Source organism: Rhinopithecus bieti, unplaced genomic scaffold, assembly GCF_001698545.2.
Source record: "Rhinopithecus bieti isolate Rb0 unplaced genomic scaffold, ASM169854v2 scaffold_7649, whole genome shotgun sequence".
NCBI classification, from domain to species: Eukaryota; Metazoa; Chordata; class Mammalia; order Primates; family Cercopithecidae; genus Rhinopithecus; species Rhinopithecus bieti.
The window spans coordinates 603,188-625,386 of NW_016805495.1; the positions used below are offsets into that span (position 1 = coordinate 603,188).

General features: G+C 52.1%; 1 protein-coding gene across 1 annotated transcript in view; it reads left to right on the plus strand.

Moving 5' to 3' along the window:
- PTPRU (protein tyrosine phosphatase receptor type U) overlaps positions 1–22,199 on the plus strand; it is a 90,275-nt gene that overhangs the window by 62,998 nt on the left and 5,078 nt on the right. Inside the window, 11 exon segments of the mRNA XM_017872707.1 lie at positions 4,367–4,557; positions 5,295–5,370; positions 5,872–5,948; positions 11,244–11,280; positions 11,952–12,049; positions 12,139–12,255; positions 13,037–13,191; positions 15,817–15,952; positions 16,447–16,596; positions 18,210–18,383; positions 21,156–21,296. Coding sequence (XP_017728196.1) covers positions 4,367–4,557; positions 5,295–5,370; positions 5,872–5,948; positions 11,244–11,280; positions 11,952–12,049; positions 12,139–12,255; positions 13,037–13,191; positions 15,817–15,952; positions 16,447–16,596; positions 18,210–18,383; positions 21,156–21,296 — 1,352 coding nt within the window.

Genomic DNA, 22,199 nt, shown 5'->3' on the forward strand with positions numbered 1-22,199 from the left:
GGTAGGGGATGGGATGGGGTAGGAAGTGTGTCTCAAGTCCCACAGGGGAACTCATAGGCAAGGAGAGTAGAGACTTGTCCTCTCTGGGCCCAGAAATTGGAGGGTCCTCTTGGGAACATCATCATCCTGTCCTTTCCCGGTGGTCTTATTTGTAGAACATCTTGTGTTGTTCTTAGGCTCAGCTGTCAGCTGCCCAGATGTGGCTCTGGCTTTCCAGGTGGGACTTTTTACTTGTTCTCAGCCACTGTGCGCTGATTGCATGCCTCCTTGTGGGGCTGTGCCAGGGCTGCCACCCCTTCAGGATCTCTGGGATAAACTCTTTGGTTCTCTGCCACCCTCATTTGCTCCTTTCTCTGCCAGGAGAGCTCTCTGTGGAGCTGTCGGCCCACTTTCCACAAAGAGCACAAGGGCTTCTCCATCTCGCCAGTTTCTTCTCTGAGTTCTTTAAGCCAACAGAAGTCCCTCTTCTTGAAACTGTTGCACTTGTCTTGTGTGTGTGTTATGGACGCTCCTTGGAATCATCTTTTCAAGTTGCCTTTTAGATTCCAGATCCAAGATCTTACAGCAGAGAAGGACCAAGACTCTTGTCAGCCAGCTGCCCTGGCTTTCTGGCACTCAGGAGCTTCCATCTTTTCCTGGAAATGACTAGTAATGTCAACAGCTGCCCTTGCAGGTGCACGCTGTGTGCCAGGCACTGGGCTGCGTGCTTTATATACATTATTATATTTAATATTTACATCATCATATTGGATTGTAACAATTTTTACCTTCACTTGACATGTAAGAATGGAAGTTTGGAGAGAGTAAGTAACATTCTCACGGTCACATACAGAGCTGGGAATTGATCTGAAGTCTGACTCCAGAGCCCATCTCTCAGAGTCTACATTGCACTGTGTTCCCCTGAGGATGTTTCATGAAATAAACAAGAAAAGCCCTCCGTGGCGAAAGATGTTTATGGAACATTGCTGTTTCCACTCCTGTCTTGAAGATTTAAAATGCACACAAACACGCCAAAAGCCCCGAGAGGTCTTGCAGGGAAGAAACCTGTTTGTTTTTGTTTAAACTAGAATTTCACAGACTCCTTTAAAACACAGAATTCCTCTTCCTCCTCTTGCTCTTCTTTTTAATGGGATACCACTTAATGATCTCACGTCCCTACTATTTTCTGAAACACTCTGGCAACCACCATATTAGGCCGGTCTGTTCTCTTTGGACCTCAATTTCCCCATCTGTAAAATTAAGGGTTTGGGCATCCCACCACAATGGCATAACTGGTACTTGATTTGCCATCCAGCTGTAAGCAACCAGAAATCCAGCTAAAATATAGGAATCAGTTGCTTTCAGACATTGAACTATAGACAGCTCAAGACTGTGGTTCCTGAGAGCAGAGAAACAAATGAGGTGAGGCCATCTTCAAACCATGGCACAGGAAGGTGGAACCCAAGCACAATGGGGCAGCCTCACTGACCTGGTTGGAGTTTGGGGAAGTTGGGCTCATCAGGGGGTCTCCTGGTGATCCTGCATTCATTCTGCCAGTTAGTTGTTGAGTAGGAATTCTAGGCCAGGCACTGGAGAGGGTTCTTGCAGGGAGGGTCATTTCAGCTGAGAGTTGAAGGATGAGTATGAGTTCATCAGGCAAGAAAAGTAGGGGGAGGAGGGATTTTGGAGGGAGAAGGACAGCATATGTGAAGGCACAGGGAGTAGGGGCATGTATCTAAGCCCCACTGACAGTCCCCCACTGAACCCTGCCAGCTTAGACCTGGGCAGAGATTGGCTCGAAAATGGGAGGGCTGGACTTGGAATAAGCCCCTTGCAGCCTCACCCAGGGCAGCAGGAGGGACATTAGTACAGTCATGCACCACATAATGAAGTTTTGATCAACAATGGACCGCAGATACCATGGTGGTCCTATAAGATTATAACGGAGTTGAAAAACTCCTATGACCTAGTGACATTGTAGCCATCATAATGTCGTCGTGCAATACATTACTCACTGGTTTGTGGTGATGCTGGAATAAACCTACTGCATTGTCAGTTGTAAAAAAGTTTAGCACATAAAATTATGTGCAGTACGTAATAGTTAATAATAATGAGTGTATTACTGGTTTATGTATTTAATATACTATACTTTTTTTTTTTTTTTTTTTTTGAGACGGAGTCTCGCTCTGTCGCCTAGGCTGGAGTGCAGTGGCCGGATCTCAGCTCACTGCAAGCTCCGCCTCCCGGGTTCACGCCATTCTCCTGCCTCAGCCTCCCGAGTAGCTGGGACTACAGGTGCCCGCCAGGTCGCCCGGCTAGTTTTTTGTATTTTTTTAGTAGAGACGGGGTTTCACCATGTTAGCCAGGATGGTCTTGATCTCCTGACCTCGTGATCCGCCCGTCTCGGCCTCCCAAAGTGCTGGGATTACAGGCTTGAGCCACCGCGCCCGGCCAATATACTATACTTTTAATCATTATTTTAGAGTGTACTTATTTTTAAAAAAGTTAACTGTAAAACAGCCTCTGGCAGGTCCTTCAGGAAGTGTCCCAGAAGAAGGCACCGTTTTCATAGGCGATGACAGCTACATGTGTGTTATTGCCCCTAAAGACCTCCCAGTGGGACAAGATCCATGGAGGTGGGAGACAGCGATACTGATGATCCTGACCCTGTGCAGGCCTAGGCTAGTGTGTGTGTGTGTGTGTGTGTCTTAGTTTTTAACAAAAAATTTTAAAAAACCAAAAAAAAATTTTAAATAGAAAAAAGTGTGTCGAATAAAGATAGAAAATATTTTTGTGCAGCTGTACTATGTGCATGTGTCATTATAAAAGTCAAAAAATTCAAATTAAAACATTTCAGTAGGCTAAGGTTAATTTATTATTGAAGAAAGAAAACTATTTTTAAATAAATGTATTGTAGCCTAAGCATACAGTGTTTATAAAGCTCATGGTACTGTACAGGAATATTCTAGGCCTTCATATTCACTTACCAGTCACTCAGTGGCTCACCCAGGGCAGCTTCCAGTCCTGCAGCTCCACTCATGGTAAATTGCCTTATACAGGTGTACCATTTATTATGTTTTTTTTTTTTTTTTTTTCTTTTGAGACGGAGTCTTGCAAAAGACTCCGTTGCCTGGGCTGGAGTGCAGTGGCGCAATCTCGGCTCACTGCAACCTCTGCCTCCAAGGTTCAAGTGATTCTCCTGCCTCAGCCTCCCAGGTAGCTGGGATTACAGGCTCGTGCCAACACACCCAGCTAACTTTTTGTATTTTTAGTAGAGACTGGGTTTTACCATGTTGTCCAGGTTGGTCTCAAACTCCTGACCTCATGATTCTCCTGCCTCGGCCTCCCAAAGTGCTGGGATTACAGGTTTGAGCCACCGTGCCCGGCCCATTTATTGTTTTATAGCATATTTTTACTGTGCATTTTCTGTGTTTAGATACGTAAATACTTACCATTGTGTTATAATTGCCTACAGTATTCAGTACAGGCTTGTAGCATAGGAGCAATAGGCTATGCTGTTCAGCCCAGGTCTGTGGAGTAGGCTGTACCATCTGGGTTTGTGTAAATACATTCTGTGGTGTTCTCACAAAGACCAAATCACCTAACAATGCGTTTTCCAGAACGTATCCCTGTGGTTAAGCAATGCATGAGTATTAAGTGAGTGAGTGGAAGTGTGTGTCCCAAGGCGGGTATGGCTGTTTTCTCAGTTCCGGGACCTAATCTCCAAGACCAGAGTGGGACGTCCTTGGGAATGCTGAGCAGAACAGCCGGGGACAGGGTGGTCCTGGGGGCTGCGGGGAGGGTGGTTTCCCAGGGTGTGTGAGGAGCTACGCAACTCTCCCATTGGCTGCGGCCCCGCACGGGCTGACAGTGGAACTGCCTGTGCAGGAGACAGGCTCCTATTCAGGTGCCTCGTGTTAATCTGCAGAGGGGTTGGCAGTAGCTGCTAATTTCCAATTTGCTTGTCTTTGAATGGGGGTAATTGCTGGGAGTTGCCAGTGTTCCAGGTTGTTCTCTGGAAGAAGGGGAGGAAGAAGGGGCTGTCTGTCGTGGGCTCAGCGGAGCGCTGCCTTCTGCAGGGAGTGCGGTGAAGCCTCATGGGGTGGAGTGAGGGGATAATAGAATCATAGCCAGGCTGGGCCACAAGGGCCCTTGGAGACCACTTGATCTGACCTGCTCATTCTACAGGTGGAATTGAGATTCGGAGGGAGGGGATGTGCCCAGGACCACACAGGGTGGGCCTGACTAGGTGCTTGGCTCCAGCCAACAACCCAGCCATCCTTGGCATTGGCTGTGCCTCCCTTCCCCCATAGCCCCCCAGTCTCTACAGGGCCCCCAAGGCTGGGGCGTGTGTGTCAAGAACTGCTTTGTCTTTCTCTGACTGCAGGAGACCAGCGCAGCGGTGGGGTCACTGAGGCCAGCAGCCTCCTGGGGGGCTCCCCGAGGCGTCCCTGTGGCCGGAAGGGCTCCCCGTACCACACGGGGCAGCTGCACCCTGCAGTGCGTGTGGCGGACCTTCTGCAGCACATCAACCAGATGAAGACGGCTGAGGGTTACGGCTTCAAGCAGGAGTACGAGGTGCACGCCGGCCCCGGGCCAGCAGGACCCCTGCGGAGGCCTCACCTGGTTCTCACTCTCTGTAGACTCTGACCCTGGCAACCCTCAGCCTAGCCCTGGTTGGACCCCTGCTCTGACAGTTCCCTACTCAACCTTTTTGCCCTTGACTCTGACCCTCATCTGAATTTTAGACTGATATGGTTTTTCACTCTCATGCTAACCCTGATTTGAAATCTGACCTTGAATCCCGTCTCCATCTCTATGTGGATTGTGATCAGGATCCTTATTCTGTCCCTAGTCTGAACCTGCCCACCGACACTGACCTTGACCTAATCCCAGCCTGACATTGATCCTGAGTGTCATCCTAAGCTCCATTTGAACTCTGGATCTCATCTCACCTCTGTCTGAACTCTGACATCGCCCTTATCCTAATCTAAATTTGACCCCCACCTTTACCTTCTTTCTAATTCTTATTCTAAGCCTGACCCTTATTCCAAAATGTCTTTCAACCCTGACCCTCTTTTCCTCTTTTCTCATTTCCCTTCCCCCCACACGCCTTGGTTTTGACCCTGGTCCCTGGCTGGCTTTATGATAAAAGGACCCACAGTGACAGTGACTTTATCTCAGGCCCAAGTTCAGCTTGAACCTGGCCCTGATTGTCCCACTCCCATCCTGCCTACATCATCCTCATTGAGGGGAAGGGGCCCTATGAGTGAGGGTCCCTCTCTCCCACTGACCACCACTTCCCCTTCTGGTAGAGCTTCTTTGAAGGCTGGGACGCCACAAAGAAGAAAGACAAGGTCAAGGGCAGCCGGCAGGAGCCAATGCCTGCCTGTGAGTCCTGGGGAAGGGCCTGGGGTCCAGGGCAGTGGGCGGGAGGGCATCAGGAAGGGGAGCACAGCCAGGGTGAGCTGGGGCAGCCTCAGAGATGATAGTAGCATTGGCCACCTTTTATTGAGGGCCTGCCACACGCCACGCCCTGTGCTTATTTCATTTATTCCCGTCAATTCCCCTGTGAAGCGGGAAATACTATAATCCCCGTTTTACAGATAAGGAAACTGAGGCTTGGGAGATTAAGATTCCTGCTCAAGGTCTCAGAGCTAGTAATTGCCTGAGCAGCATACACTCTTGGGCCTCCTTGACTCCATAGCCCAGACTCTAGCCCCTGGTGTGTCCTGCCTCCCATGGTGCCCAGAGACTACTGGTAAGCCCTGAGACTCTAGGTTCCCTGGTGGCCCTGCCTGTGCCCTATCCCCAGCCTCCAGGAATCCCTCCCTGACTGCCTAGCTCTGGGCTCCCCGGTTCAGCCCCTGCCCACCTGCTCTGTGTTTACAGATGATCGGCACCGAGTGAAACTGCACCCGATGCTGGGAGACCCCAATGCTGACTACATTAATGCCAACTACATAGATGTGAGTGCCTTGCCCTGTCATTTCTGCAGACTTGGCCCTGCCCGCTCCAGGCTTACTATCCAGGCAGGGCAGAAACCTATTGGGATAAATGGGGGTTCAAGTGGCTGAGTTTGGAGTGCCCCCATCTCTGCAGTCAGTGCCAGGGTGCTCAGAGGAGGGAGGACAGTGGGCAGCAGATTCTGGAAGGCTTTCTGTAGGCTGGAGTTGGCCTGAGAGATGAGGTGCTTTAGGGAAGCAGAACAAAGGGAAGAGGCAGACAGCTAGGCCAAGAGGTGAGGAAGGCGGGAGGCATGGAGAATGGGATTCTCACCATGCACCATGAGGCTGAAGAGGTAGGCAGGGGCTGGATTGTGAAGACCTCAAATGGTAGGCTCAGGAGTGGGGGCTTTTTCCTAGGGGCACCAGGGAGTTGTTAAAGTGTTTTGACCATAATCAGAGTGGTCCTTTAAGAATAATAACACACGTTTATCCAGCATGTACTGGGTGCCAAGCACTGTGCTAAGTACTTTACACCCAAGATCTCCTTTTCTGTAATTCCTCCACCCACCCTCCGAGGCACTTAGCACCATGACCTCACTTTACAGGTGAGGAAACCGGGGCTCAGAGACGCGAAGCGACTTGTCCCAGGTTGCACAGCTAGTGAGTGGTAAAGAAAGGACTCAAATCTCAGCCTGTCTTTGTCTCTAAAGCCTTTGCTGCTGTGAGGCTGTCCTGCCCACTGCTGTAGCAACAGGACTTGGATGGATGGGAGGGAGGGGCCAGAGACAGAGTAGGCAGCCAGGAGGCTTGGGCTTGGGTGTCAAGGAGAGGTGATGAGTCTACTCCCTAGGTGTGGAAGAGGGGTGAGACGGGACAGGGCCCCTAACCCCTACAGCAAACCAAGTCTGGGAGAGCATCATTTAATCACGTATGAAATAAATTTTAAGCACTTCCTTTGTGCCACGTATTGTGCTGGGCACCAGGGATACAGATGTGAACAAGACAGTCATGACCTCTGCTTTCCTTGAACGTATCTATTCAAGTGGGTGAGACAGATAGACATTTCTACAAATCAAAATAACTTCAGATTAGATGAGCAAGCGCAGGCCAGAAGAGAGATCACACAGATTGAGTGTTACACAGCAGGCTAGTGGCAGAGCCAGGGCTGGTGTGGCGGGCTTTGTGGAGGAAGCAGGGCTTGAGCTGCCTCTAGGTGGCTGGAGAGGAGAGGGAAGAGTATCCCGGGTGGGGAGCTGCCTAAGCAAAGGCCTGGGGGGCCAGGTGGAGCAAGGCACAGGTCTGGGAGCCGAGGTAGTCAGGGCTTCTGGAGGTGGCCTCTCCTCTCCCTCTTCTTCTCCTCCTCCTGGGGCCAGATGTGCCATGCCATGTTTCCCAGAATCCCTTGCTGCCTCCCCCACTCATCCTATCCCTTGGTTGGAGTCAGGGCCAGGCCTGGCCTCGCAGACTTGGGCAGCTTTGGTGACAGTGGGCCTCTCCTTGGTCTTGTCAAGGTCCCAGTTGGCTTCTCTTGGGCCCTGGCAGGGACACACCACTCCCCACTCTGTGGCTCAGCCCGGCCCAGCCTGCCCGTCTCCACTCTGCCTGCCCTGCTCACATCGCCCATTCTGGCCACTCCTGTGCTCCGTCCACCTCCATCTGCCCCTGGCCTAATATCTGTCTCTTTTGCTTTGTACTGTTCCCTCACTGGAATCATTAAGATTCGGATAAACCGAGAAGTAAGTATCTCTCTCCCCTTCTCCTCCTCCTCCTCTTCCTCCTGTCTGTCTGACTGGCTGTATCTCAGACTCTCACAGTCTCTGGCTGTCTCTCTCTCTCTCTGTCTCTGTCCTTCCTTTCTACTTATGTGCCCAGCACCAACCGTCCATTTCAGCAGCCTGGCCAGGGGCCGCCCAGGGCTGAAGATTCGAGAGTGTTCCTATTGTAAGCAGTTCCCTCCCATCCTTCACTGCCTTGAGCAGGGGCAGCAGTGTTGGGGGTGCTTCCCCTGCCCCATTCTGCACTGGTCACCACTGTCTGTCACCTTCCTTCCCTGGTCCCGCCATTCCCAAGGAGTCCTCCCTAGCTGCACCTTCTACAGGACCCTTTGGAGGGTGCAGGGGAAGCTGCCCTGGAGGGCCCTGTTTCTGCTGCTTGAGGGTCAAGAGCTTGGACAGCCCCAGGTCAGCCTCCTAAAACTACTTTCCCTAGTGTTCAAATACCTTCATGATCAGTTTGCCTGAAACTCAACCCCGACCATTTTACCCTCCATTTAGCCTTAATTTGAATGTTTTTTGGAGGGAGCAGTTTGGATATTCTGTTTTTTAAAATTAAGCATTTTTTTTTTTCCTTTTTGAGACAGTTTCACTTCTGTCGCCCAGGCTGGAGTGTAGTGGCACGATCTCGGCTCACTGCAACCTCTGCCTCCCCGGTTCAAGGGATTCTCCTGCCTCAGCCTCCCAAGTAATTGGGATTATAGGCATGCACCACCACGCCCAGCTAATTTTTGTATTTTTACTACAGATGGGGTTTCACCATGTTAGGCTGGTCTCAAACTCCTGACCTTAGGTGATCCACCTGCCTTGGCCTCGCAAAGTGCTGGGATTACAGGCATGAGCCACCACACCTGGCCCATTTTTTAGCCTTTTAAAATTAAAAAAATAACTACCATAATTCATCTAGCTATTCTCTGATTTGATTTCTTTTTTCTTTTTTTTTTTGAGACAGGTTCTTGCTCTGTCACCTAGGCTGGAGGGCAGGGGTGTGATAATGGCTCATTGCATCCTTGAACTCATATGCACAAGCAATCCTCTTACCTCAGCCTACTGAGTAGCTGGGACTACAGGTGTGTGCTGCCATGCCTGGCTAATTTTTTTCATTTTTTTTTTTTTTTTTTAAAGAGATGGGGTCTTCCCAGCACTTTGGGAAGCCAAGGCAGGCAGATTGCTTGAGTCCAGGAGTTCGAGACCAGCATGGGCAACATAGTGAGATTGTCTCTACAAAAAATACAAAAATTAGCTGGGTGTGGCGGCTCATGCCTGTAGTCCCAGATACTGGGGAGGCTGAAGTGGGAGGATCGCTTAAGCCCAGGAGGCAGAAGTTGCAGTGAACCGAGATCGTGCCATTGCACTCCAGACTGAGCAACAGAGCCAGTCCCTGACTCAAAAAAAAAAAAAAAAAAAAAAGAGAGAGAGATGGGGCCTCACTATGTTGCCTAGGCTGGGGATTTTTAATATGTATATACTATTTTCATAATATTTAATGACTCATATGCTATTTTGTGGGTGCTTTTCCATATTGTCTCCTTTTCCTTTAAAAAATATATTTCTTGGCTGGGTGCAGTGGCTCGCACCTGTAATGTCAGTACTTGGGGAGGCTGAGGCAGGAGGATTGCTTGAGCTCAGGAGTTAGACCAGCCTAGGTAACATAGTGAGACCCTGTTTCTACAAACAAACCAACAAACAGAAATTAGTTGGATATAGTGGCCTGTGCCTGTAGTCCCAGCTACTTGGGAGGCTGAGGTGGGAGGATTGCTTGAGCACTGGAGTTCGAGGCTGCAGTGGAGACAGTGGCATAGAGTGACAGCAGGAGGGAATTGAGCTAGACGTGAAGTTCCAGTGCTGAGGGCTGGGAGACGCTGGGAGGCTTTTTATCATTAGTCACTTTGACTGTGTTTTGGTCATTTTCATGGGAACAGTGAGCAGGTATCCAACAGAATCTCTGAGTGTTTGTCTTACTATTATCCTCATATTGCAGAGGAGAACAAAGGCTTAGAGAGGTTGAGAGCCTGGCTACTCAGAGGATGTTTTGAGGCCAGCAATATGGATACCCCCTGGGAGCTGGTGATGCAAAATCCTGGGCCCCACCCCAGACCTTTGAATCTGAATCTGCCTTTTAACAAGATCCCCGGGAGATTTATGTGCTCAAGAAAGACTGAGAAGCACCTTCTAGCGCTCAAAGTTACACAGCTACTACTGCATAGCTGTGGCAGGGACCCAGGTCCATTCAGCTCCAACACTCAGATTCTTCACCCCATAGTGAATCACCTTCTGCCCCAGCAATTCTTGACTTCCATTTGACACACTTGATTCGTTTGTATCTTCAAGGATACTGCTTCAGCTTTAAAATAGTAGTAGTAGTAATAATAATGGGTGTTACTGATTAAGTACTGACTTTGTGCTAGACCCAGTGCCAGGCATTTAACATACTACTTTATTTGCTCCTCACAGCAGCCCCTCAGAGGTAAATGCTGTAATTGTTCCATTTTATAGACATGAAAATGGAGGCATAGAGAAATGAGGGGGTTTTTGCTCAAAGGCACACAGCTAGTGAGAGGTAGAGCTGGGATTTGAACCTTGGCAGTCTGGCCCCCGGGCTCCTCAGGTCTGGGAAGTTCACGAGACCAGAGTTGTTGCTGGGAGCTGTGTTGAGAGTGTAAACTTGAGGTAGGGGCCTGGGCTGGTTTTCTCAGTGCCAGCCCTGCAGTACTAATTCCCCTTTCCGCATTGATGCCCTTGGTATCTGGTGAATTCTTTTGCTTAGAAAGATGAGGCCTTATGGCAGGACCTCATGGGTGGCTGTGGCCCTGGGGTGGCTTGTGGGAGGGCAGGTTTCTCTCCTCAGGTTGGGGGCTCTGGGGATGGAGGATAAAGTAGCTCTTGGCCTCTCTCTTGTGGGAGGTGGTACAGGTAAAGTGCTTAGCACAGTACGTGACCATAACAGGGTCATTATTATTGATCTTAAAGATTTTAACATTTTATCTAAGGGCCGTGAGTAATGCCTGTGCCCATATACTTCCATCCTGAAGCCCTCATTTAGGCCCACCATGCTCTGAGTGACTGAGGAGTAGGGGGGAGGGGTACTGTCCATGCTGGTTATCCCGAGGGGGGCTAGGATAACTGACAAACTCTGGTTACCCCACATTTGGGATCTGAGTTGTTTAGAGCTTCTGGAACCCTGGGAACAGGCAGGGCCACTGGGGACTCTGTCTCCCAACGACAGCCTGGCAGAAAGCAGATGCCTCTCTCCACTTTATGGGTGGGGGGTCCCTCTAGGCACATAAAGGAGTCATATTCTCTCTGGGGTTGCACAGTCCAGGTTGGATTAAGCCCACAACTCTGGTGTCCCAGCTGCGTTTCTCCATTTCCTAGGGGACTAGGGGGGATGCAGAGTCACCCTGGGTAGGAGGTCCTAGGGACGCGAGGGAACAGTTCCCTGGTGGGGTAGGGGTTCTGCCTCTGGAAGGGGAGGGCAGAGGGGGTGTGAGGGAGTGAGGGGCTGCTCCCTGGGGTCTAACCGCTCCCTCTCCTCCTGTTCCAGGGTTACCACAGGTCAAACCACTTCATAGCCACTCAAGGTACCTGGCACCTCTGCCCACATGCGCCTTCCTGTGTGCCTTCTGGCATGCTGGAATGCCCTCAGCTTGCCTTTCTGCCTCCCCTGCTGATCCACTTGGATTCCTGAATGACCCCAGCCCTCGCCACATTCTGGCTCCCTGCTTGTTCATCTGCTCCCTATTCTGCTGGGTCTCTTGGAATCTGGCCGACTGCCTTTGTCATCTCTTTGTGTTTGTGTCTCCCTGATGTGCTTAGTCCATCTGCAGTTGCTGGTCCACCTGCCTGTCTCCAAAGTGGTATTTGCAAAAGGGCTAGCAGGTCTTAGGCCTCATGGGTGTGGGTTGGGCCTCTCAGTCTGGTGGCTGCCTGGGTTCTTCTGTTTGCATCTCTTTCCACGACTGTCCATCTGTCTGTCCCTCCTGGACACTTATGCCATTGCCAAACCATCTGGCCCTCCTCCAGGGTCCCATTCAGGATGAGCGGGCTCTTTAGCCAGGCCCTCTCCTGATGCAATGCAGCCTCAGGGCCCTACAGGCAGGTGTCAGCTGCAAGCTGGGTGTTGTGGGCGGCATGAAGCCCCTGTTGGGGCTCAGGAGGCCTCCTGGCCTAGGGCGTGGTGCTGGATGGTGCTGGGTGTGCTGACCTGGGGTGGAGACCTTGTCTCAGGGACAGGCATCCTCTGCATCCCCAGGGCCGAAGCCTGAGATGGTCTATGACTTCTGGCGCATGGTGTGGCAGGAGCACTGTTCCAGCATCGTCATGATCACCAAGCTGGTCGAGGTGGGCAGGGTAAGCCGGGCTGTGGGGCGAGCTGGGGCGCATGGCAGGCCAAGGGGGCAGCGACGAGCCCACTGAGTCCTGTCCTGTGGGGCCTTCAGGTGAAATGCTCACGGTATTGGCCAGAGGACTCAGACACCTATGGGGACATCAAGATCACGCTGGTGAAGACGGAGACCCTGGCTGAGTATGTCGTGCGCACTTTTGCCCTGGAGCGGGTGAGTCTCCCTGCCGCCTGTTCCCTGCAGAGGGTGCCTGAGCAGGGATCAGAGCCCACTCCCACTTCCCCCAACTCTGGGAGCAGGAGGGTGAGGAGCACACCAGTGCCCATCCCAGCAAGGAAGCTACTTGGTCACTGTTTGCTGGGAACACTCTGGAAGGGCAGGAAGGTAACTGCCTTTGTTGGTGCCCATAAGAGGAAGCCGAGACAATGAAGGGGTTGACAGTATCTGCCAGGTGCTGGCTCCTACTCTGTGCTGAGCCTGCTACACATATTGTTTCAGTCCTGGAAAGCTCCGTGGGATTAGCCCAGATACGGAAAGTGAGGCTCAGAGGGCTTATGCCAGGCAGGAAAGGCCACATAGTGACTGGCTGGCGAGTCCTGTCCACGATCCCATTTGATCTGCTCTGTAAAGTCCTCAGAGGAAAGATAGTTTTTTTCCTTTAAATTAAGACCCTGGGAGTCAAAATGATCTAGGTTTACACAGCAACCTGGTGGCAGAGGTGAGTATTTCATAGCCCAGGTTTAGGCATCAGGCAGACCATTATCCAAATCCTGCATGTTGTCGGTTTCTCTAAACTTGGGAAAGTGGCTTCTCCTCTTTGAGCCTTAGTTTTCTTGTTTGTACGATGGGACATTAATACTTACTTCATCAATAAATTGATCATTGGGATTAGTTGAGATTATACAATGAGACGCTCACCACAGTGCCTGGCACACAGCAGGTGTCTAATAGATGCTGCCAGGGACTCTGACTATTATTCCCATTGTCTCCCCAGAGAGGCTACTCTGCCCGGCACGAGGTCCGCCAGTTCCACTTCACAGCGTGGCCAGAGCATGGCGTCCCGTACCACGCCACGGGGCTGCTGGCTTTCATCCGACGCGTGAAGGCCTCCACCCCACCTGATGCCGGGCCCATTGTCATCCACTGCAGGTGGGGGCACTGGGAATCCTAAGGAGAAAAGGGGCCCTTCTCCCTGGGAAGTTGGGCTTGGGGTTGGGTTGGTTTAGGATCCGTAGTGGAGACCAGGCCTGGGTTCTCCTGCTTAGAGACAAAGTGCAGGAGGAGCAACCCCCAAAGGCCCTGTCCCCTTTGAGCTTTGGCTCTGAAGTTGGCACCTTCATGTGCTCCCCAAGACCTGTGAAGCCCCTTGACCCAGTTGCTGAGGAGGCACTGGAGATAGGGAAGGGCCTAGGGGCTGGTGAGACACCGCACGATTGAGTTCTGCCTGCTTTCAGTAAGCAGCTTTTCGTTGTACACCTGCTGCGTGCTAGGCCTGGCCTGGGGGTGGGAAGGACTTCAGTTCTTTCCACCAAACCCAGTGGGCCTTGCCCACCCACTGGCCTTCACACCTTGTGCAGACCCTGACTGGCTCCCGTGACCCTAGCTGCCCCTCCTCTCTCTGCTTCCTTCCTGGCTCCACATCTTTCTCTTGCTTCTTAAATGGGGACCCAGCACGCTGTCCTGGTCTGCCCTCTGTCTCCTCCTGGAGAGCCTAACCCCCAACCTTTGTGGCTTTGTCTATGGCCTCTGGGTCTCGTTGCGGTTCCTCTACTGTGTTCTTATCAGCTCCCCAGATGCCGCATGGTAGAGTCGTCCTCCCTGCCCTGCCACCTAAACCAGCTTCTCTTTGATTTCTTTAGGCCTCTTTGAGATGCCATCTTTTAAAAACAAAACTTTATTGATATATAATACACTTAAAGCAAAGTGCAGAAATATGTTTAAAAATATGAATTTTCATAAACTGGGCACACCTGTGAAATAACCAGCTCTACTCAGATTAAGAAACAGAATATTGGCTGGGCACAGGAACTCATGCCTGTAATCTCAGCACTTTGGGAATCCAAGGTGGGAGGATCATTTGAGGCCAAAAGTTCGAGACCAGTCTGGGCAACATAATGAGACCTCATTGCTACAAAAATAAAAAAAACTAGTGGGGCGTGGTGGCACAAGCCTGTAGTCCCAGCTACCTGTGAGGCTGAGGCGGGAGGTTTGTTTGAGTATGGGAGTTCCAGGTTACAGTAAACTGTAATTGCACCACTGTACTCCAGCCTGGGCAACAGAGCGAGACTCTGCCTCTAAAAAAATTTTTTTTTAAAGTAAAGAAAGGAACAGGACATGAAGCCCCAGAAGCCCCCTTGAGCCCATTTCTGGCCTGAATTCCCCCATCCCCAGTCCCAGAGAAATCACTGTTCTGACTTCTACAGCAAAGTTAGTTTCGCATGCTTTTGGACTTGTCATAAATAGAATCATACAGCATGTACTGTTTGCTGTTTGTCTTCTTTCCCTCAGCCTTAGATTTGTGAGGTTCGTCCACAGTGGATCATCTTCCATCGAGTGAATAAATGAGTGTGTTTGTCCATTCTGCCACAATAGGCATTTGGGTTGTTTCCAGTCTTGAGCTATTATGAGTAGTGCTGCTAAGGACATTCAATCGTATGTCTTTTGGCCAAGAAATGTATTTCTTTCTGTGTGGTATGCATGTAGGAGTAGAACTGTTATCTGTGTGAACGTTCAGCTTTAGGAGATACTGCTGAGCAGTTTTCCGAGGGGGTTGTGCTAAGTTAAGCCCCACCAGGGATATACAGGATATTCAGTTGCTATATGTCCTTGCCAGCACGTGGATGCCACCATTTTGAAACCTGAAATCTTGCTGTCATCTTTGTCCACTCTCCTTCCCCTTCAACTCTGCGCAACCTTGTGTGAGGACAAGGATCTTGATGTGCCTCCAGTCAAATTAGGGAGATAGCCACATAACCAATGACTTTGTAGCAGGAAGAGTGTTTTATTGAATTAATTAATTTTTTTTCTTGAGACAGGATCTTGTTCTGTCATCCAGGCTGAAGTGCAGTGGTGTGGTCTCGGCTCACTGCAACCTCCACCTCCTGGGTTCAAGCGATTCTTCTGCCTCAGCCTCCTGAGTAGCTGGGATTACAGGCACGTGCCACCACACCCGGCTAATTTTTGTATTTTTTGGTAGAGACAGGATTTCACTATGTTGGCCAGGCTGGTCTCAAACTCCTGACCTCAAGTGATCCATCCACCTCAGCCTCCCAGAGTGCTGGGGTTAGCCACCATGCATGGCCATGAAGAGTATTTTAATAAAAACCTGCCCACATTGCTTTGGGACCTCAAAAGAATGACATCATCCTGGAAGGGTCAGGGATGCTCCAGTGGCTATGTGAATGGGTATGAGTGTGTGGGCTTTTCAAGGATGTGCAGGAGATTTGGTGGTTTTCAGGAGGAAAGAACAGTCTTGAATTAGCTCCGAGGGTCATCTCTCCTAATCTATGTTGCTAGGTTGAGCCAGTGTCACCTTTGCATTCTCCCCACCCTCTCTCTCCCAAGGCCCATCCCATCTCTGTCCTCTGGCACATTTCACCAGAGCTCTTCCATCCAGCAGCCTGGGCCCTGGCTCCTTACTTGGGGAGGGGCAATCATCTCTGTGTCCCTGTCCCCTGTATGGTGTAGACGGCCAGTGCCCTCCTCTCTTCTTCTCCTTAGTCCCGGGCTTCCTCCCCAAAGTTCTGACATGGCCTGGGGCTGCTCTCTCTCCAGCGCGGGCACTGGCCGCACAGGTTGCTACATCGTCCTGGATGTGATGCTGGACATGGCAGAGTGTGAGGGCGTCGTGGACATTTACAACTGTGTGAAGACTCTCTGCTCCCGCCGCGTCAACATGATCCAGACTGAGGTGCGGGGACCTGGCCCTGTCCCCACCATTACTTCTAGGACTGGAGTTTCTCGTGAAGGAGCCTGGAGCTGGCGGGGCATGCCCAAAGGGTGTCCTGAGGCTCTTCCCTTCCCTCAGATCATCCCTGACCTTGAGCCACCAACCGCATAGGGTCATCCTGGACTGCTCCCCTGTGTTCTGTTGGGTGGGGTCAGACAACGGGTCCTGTAGCTGACATACCTGGGATTGCATCCTCACTGGATGTGTGATCGTGGGCTGTCCCCCACCTCTCAGAGCACCTCACAGGGTTGTTATAGGAGATAGGGATGAAATAGGAGATAAAGGGGCATGTCCATGGAGGTTGTTTCAGGTAGGCTTGGTCCAGCCTGTAGTAACACACGGTTGGCCTCTACCTCAGAGCACCCTGCCTCAACTTTGAGCTTGCTTAAGCCCCATCACCACAGATCTCCAGCTTCTAGGCCCCTCCTCGGCCTCATTCTCGTCTCCTGTTCCAGGAGCAGTACATCTTCATTCATGATGCAATCTTGGAGGCCTGCCTGTGTGGGGAGACCACCATCCCTGTCAGTGAGTTCAAGGCCACCTACAAGGAGATGATCCGCATTGATCCTCAGAGTAATTCCTCCCAGCTGCGGGAAGAGTTCCAGGTGGGGGACGAGTGCACGTGTATAGGGGTGTGTGTGTGTGTGTGTGTGTGTGTGTGTGTGTGTGTGTGTGTGTTGGGGCGTCCTCAGTATTGCAGGAGTCATTGAAGGCCGAGAAGCAGGGACCAGTCTAAGGCCACAGCTGGAGGGACAGAGCTGAGCTACTAGGAAGGACCTTGAGACAGCGGAAGAGAGAGTGCATCTAAGCAGTTAAGAGCCCAGGCTTTGAAGTCAGATAAACCCAGGTTCAAATCTTGGCTTACCTAGTTAAGAGCTGCGAGTATCCTTGAACAAGTCCCTTTACCTCTCTGAGCCTCAGTTTTGTTACCCAGAGAAGAAAAGTGTGAATATGTCCCTTGGAGTGTTTGTATTCATTGGGATTCTTTTGGTTGTGAGTGATAAAAATCCAGCTTTTGTAACTGAAAAGCCTGAGGATTGTGCAGCTTCAGTTGTGGCTGGATCCAGGGGCTCAGATGATGATGCCAACATGTGGTTTCTCTCTGCCTTGGTTCTGCTCTCCTGTTTTGGCTTCATTTTCAGACTTGCACCTGGTCCCCAGCAGTGCTGGACTCCTGTCATCTCTATTGTCCAGTGACTTTGGAAAAAGGCACTTGCTCCCAGCATCCCCCCAAAAGTCCTAGATCAGACTCTCATGTTCCCATCCCTGGACCAGTCACAGGTCAGAGAGATGGAGCTCGCTGATTGCCCCTGGCTCTGGTCACATACCCAATGCCTGGCTCTTGGGGCAGGACCTGGCTTACCATATCACATGGCTGAGATGGGAAAAGGCTGGTTCTCCAGAGAAGCCTGAGAGTGATCATTGGGTGGGCAGAGACCTCAGCAGTCCTCTCCACTCCAGGGTTCCTGCAATGGCTCAGCAGGATGGCACGTGCTGGGGACCTGGCACTTCTCACAGGAGGTGCAGGATTCCCGGAGGAGGGTGTCAGGCTTTGGGGATCATGATAGACTGCGTTCCCTGTGAGGGATCTCCAAGGACAAGAGAAAGGAACAGAGCCCCTGGGTCTGGCTGCATGAGGTGTGAAGGCACAGGGGTGGAGGAGATGCTCCAGAGATCCGGGTGTGATTCAGTGCCCGGTGCTTAGGACTTCATTCTGTTCAGACAGGGCCATGACCAAGGAAGGTGACCCCCTCTCCAAGTGCCTGGAGTCCACTTTGTGGAGGGCATGGGGTTTCAGGGGTTGCCTCAGTGAAGGCACTGATGAGCTAGTAGAGATCCTCACTGTGCCCGTCTGTGTGTGCCGAGCTCAGCCCAGTGCTTGTCATGATCTCACTTTGGCCTCCCAACAGCCCCATGAAGTAGGTATATTACTTCCCTATTTCACAGTCGAGGAAACTGAGGCAGAGAGATGCAGTAGCTTGTCTGAGGTTATGTGGGTGGCAAGGAGGTAGACTCTGGTCTCTAGAGTTCTGTCCAGGCCCTACAATGGCCTAGAGACCGGGAGTCTGGGTCCCTGCCCTGTACCCTTCTCTCTGGACCTCAGTTTCTCCATCCATAAAATGGGGTTAGTAACTCAGTCCAGCCTCCTTCACGGGGATATGAGGAGGCCCAGCAAGCTCTGGACATAACTGTCTGTCCCCACCCCCGCTCCCTGTAGACGCTGAACTCGGTCACCCCGCCGCTGGACGTAGAGGAGTGCAGCATCGCCCTGTTGCCCCGAAACCGCGACAAGAACCGCAGCATGGATGTCCTGCCGCCCGACCGCTGCCTGCCCTTCCTCATCTCCACTGATGGGGACCCCAACAACTACATTAATGCGGCTCTGACTGATGTGAGAGCTCGGGGTGGAGGGGGCTCTGGGGCTCCCCCTCCCGGCAGCATCAGGGAAGGTCCAGGGTCCAAGGGAACAGAGCTGAAGGCTCTGGTTGGGGGAACCCCTGCCCATTCTGGGGAACAGGATCGTGCGTGACTCTCCTACCCCTAGGGATCTTCCATTCAGGGCATTCAAGCCAGTGTCCCCCACACTCTGCCTGAGCGGGGTCTGTTTGTGGAGTTCAGGCAGGGCTGTCTCCAGGATCAGGCCCAGCAGAGCCTGGGGTAGGATGAGTGATTCAGGGGGCTTTGGCTGGGGAGACCTCGAGGGTTTGGGGATGGAACTTGAGACCTGATGTCTGCAGCCAGGGGAGCTTGTCCTGGGGAGAATGAGCTGGAGTTTGATCCAGGACCGGGCCTGGGACAGTGATCTCTGGCCCCATTCTTCCCTGGGTGGGCATGGGCCCTCTGAGGGCACAGGAGCCATTTAGAAGTCTCTTTCCCTGCTTGCAGCTCAGAGGCTTTGCTTCCTTTACTGAGGGTTGCAAGCAGTGCAGGAGATGGGTGCTGGCATTTTAGGCCCCTGATAAATGGCTCCAAGATGCTGCTGTCTGAGGTGGGAAGGGTCTAGGATTATTATCCCTATTCCTCTGCGACACTGGAACTAGTTCATATGTAGATACAGGAGACACACAGGTGGAGATCAAATGTTATAGATAAAACTGGAGATGGAGTTTGAGATGTGTGGCCAATGGGTGGGCCGCTCCTTCGCCTCTCCCCAATATAGCTGTGTAACCGCAGGCCACCCCTCCCCGTCAGGGACTGGCCGTTACTGGCAGGGAGCAGGAGCAGTTGACTGCATGCTTTCCGAGGGTAGGCTGGCCTCGAAAAAGAGGGAGTGGAGCCAAGCAGCCTCGCTTATGGGAGGAGTGAGTGAAGGGTGGGCCAGGGTCAGGTGTGTCACCGCTGCGTCTCTCCACACAGAAATGAGGAATGCCGACAGGGAAGGTTCTCCCACAGCGGGTAAGAGGGAGATGGACTTTTTATGGCCTGATGCTTGGCCAGGAACCCCTTGGCAGGGCAGTGCAGGGGACAGCAGGGTTTCTTTAAAGAGGGTGACCTCCCAGGGGGCTTCTGGGCATCAGCTGAAGGAGAGGGGAAGAGCAGCCCTAGCCACTGATGGGAGAGATGTGAGGGGCCCATCAGTCACTGTCATTCAGCTTGGTGGATGGAATGTGTGCTCACATGCTCGCCTGGGAACATCCGGCCTGCTGAGGGGTCAGGGGTCCTGGAGGAGTGGCATATAGTGCTGGGAAGATCTTTGAACTAAACTTAGAAAGCTGTACTCTTGTGCCCAGCCCCCTCCTTGACCTTAGGGTGCCCATCTGCACAATGGGGGCCTGGAAGGGAGACTGTCTGAGGGTCCTGAGCTGGGGCTCCCTGGCCCTGATGGGTGGGTTATCACATGGAGAAGTTCTGGGACAGCCCTGTCCCCTCCTGAGGTCATTGATGCCTCTGATGTCTGACCCCAGCCATGCGGGTCCTATTGGCTCAGGAGCCAGGAGGCCCCATTTCTCAGACAGGCCCTGAACTCGTCAGTGAGGGGCCAGCTGGAATCTTTTTTTGGTGGTCAAGTCTTCAAGGAGCCCCGTTGGGCACCCAGGCCTGAGTTTTGGAGTCTGGGCCTGGCCTTGAGGAGTTGTTAATCAAGAGCCTTCAGAGAGTCCTGGAGAGGGACCACTGGGGGACCAGGGGGGCTCCTTGTTTCTCTGCACCACAACTTGCAGGATTACAAAGGGCAGATCAAGATTTGGTCAGGGCCCAAGTCAGGGTCAAGGCCAGAAGAAGCCAGACAAAGACCAGGGTCATGGGAGCCTGTGCCAGCCCCTAGGTCGGGAGGAAGATTGGGGGTCAGGAGAAGAGCTCGGGAAAGAGAGGGGGATATGGCACAGGGTGGGGCAGGGCAGGTCACCAGGGGAGCCTGGGAGCTAGATCTCTGACGGGAGAAGGCCGGGTGCCAGCTCCCCTGGCAGGACGAGGGAGCAGTGAGCAGTGTCAGGGCCTGTCACTGCCTGGGGAGCCTGGGGTCCCAGACCCTTCATTGATGGAGTTGGGAGGGACCTAGAGATTTATTTATTCAAAATATTTACTGAGCCCCTACAGGGCTCTGGGTGGAGACCACACCCTGGAAGCTCTGCTCTCCTGAACCTTGCTTTTAGGAGATGGAGTGGGATAGTTAGGAAATAAATATACAATGAAATGTCATCAACTGGAAATTTCTACAAAAACAGCCAGGCAGAGTGTTTAATGTGGATTTGGGGTGTTGGCGGGGGGCTATTTTTGATGAGGTGGTAGGGGAGGGCTTCTCTGAGGAGGTGATAAGCAAAGACCAGGAAGAAGTGAGGGAGAGAGCCATATAGACATTTGGGAAATTTGGCCTAGGCAGCCAAAATAGCAGATGCCGAAGCGCAGAGGCAGGGAGTAAGCTTGGTCAGCCTCTGCCATGAGCTCAGCCTCATGCCCAAGCTCCCCTCGCCATACCTTTGGAAACTTTTGCTGTTTAGTTCTGGGGGGTCCTGGGCTTGGTGCCCAGAGGCCTGGGCCCACCCTGTCAACCCAGGGGCTCCGTGTGCCGACCAGCATCAGAAATGGCCCACTGGAGGCAGCCTGGTCCTATGGGGCACAACCGCCCAACTCAGGGTGGGCAGTGTGGGAAGACAGTCTGGGGCAGAGGCTCAGCCCAGGCCAGGGGCCGGGAACAGGGCCCCGCTGAGTCCCGGTTTCCCTGCAGAGCTACACACGGAGCGCGGCCTTCATCGTGACCCTGCACCCGCTGCAGAGCACCACGCCTGACTTCTGGCGACTGGTTTACGACTACGGGTGCACCTCCATCGTCATGCTCAACCAGCTGAACCAGTCCAACTCCGCCTGGGTGAGGCCTCCACTGGCCAGGCCGACAGGCCACCTGCTGCCCAGGTCCTCTGTGTATTCAGCGGCATGGTCCCCAAAGCCAAGAGTTGGGTCCCAGCTCTGCCATCTATTTATTGTGTGACGAGTCATACACCTTCTTAGAGCCTCAGTTTCCTCATCTGTAAAACAAGGGTGTCAGATGGGAGACCACTAGTTGCTCTTTTTCTTTTCTTTTTTTGAGACAAGGTCTCACTCTTTTGCCCAGGCTGGAGTGCAGTAGCGGGATCATAGCTCACTGAGTTGTGCAGCCTTAACCTCCTGGACCCAAGCCATCCTTCCACCTCAGCCTGTCGAGTAGCTGGGACTACAGGCTGCATCACCACAGCTGGCTGATTTTTTTTTTTTTTTTTTTAAATAGAAACACAGTCTCACTATGTCGCCTGGGCTGGTCTTGAACACCTGGCCTCAAGTGATCCTCCCACCTTGGCCTCCCAAAGTACTGGGATTACAGGCATGAGCCATTGCATCTGTCCACAGTTGCTCTTTATTGGCCCCCTGCTAAGCCAGGGACTGCTTTGCACTCCTGGTCTTATTTAGAATCTATAATGACCTTGGAGGGAAGGCTTCAGTGAGAAAATTAAGACCCAAAGAGGTACAGTGCCTTCTCCAGGGCCACATGGCTGGGGAGGGGCAGAGCTGCGCTCCCCAGCCTTGACTGCCTCATTCCAGAGCTTCTGCTCTTTTAGTCACTCCACTAAAGCGCCCTTCACGGGGGCCTCCGAGGTAGAGTACAATTCAAGCCTCCTACTTTCTGACTGTTTGATCTAGGGTAAGTTGATTGACCTCTTTGAGTTTCACTTTCCTTCTCTGTAAAATGGGGGCCATCATAGGACGTGTTCTTAAGGCGTTATTGTGAGGACCAGGT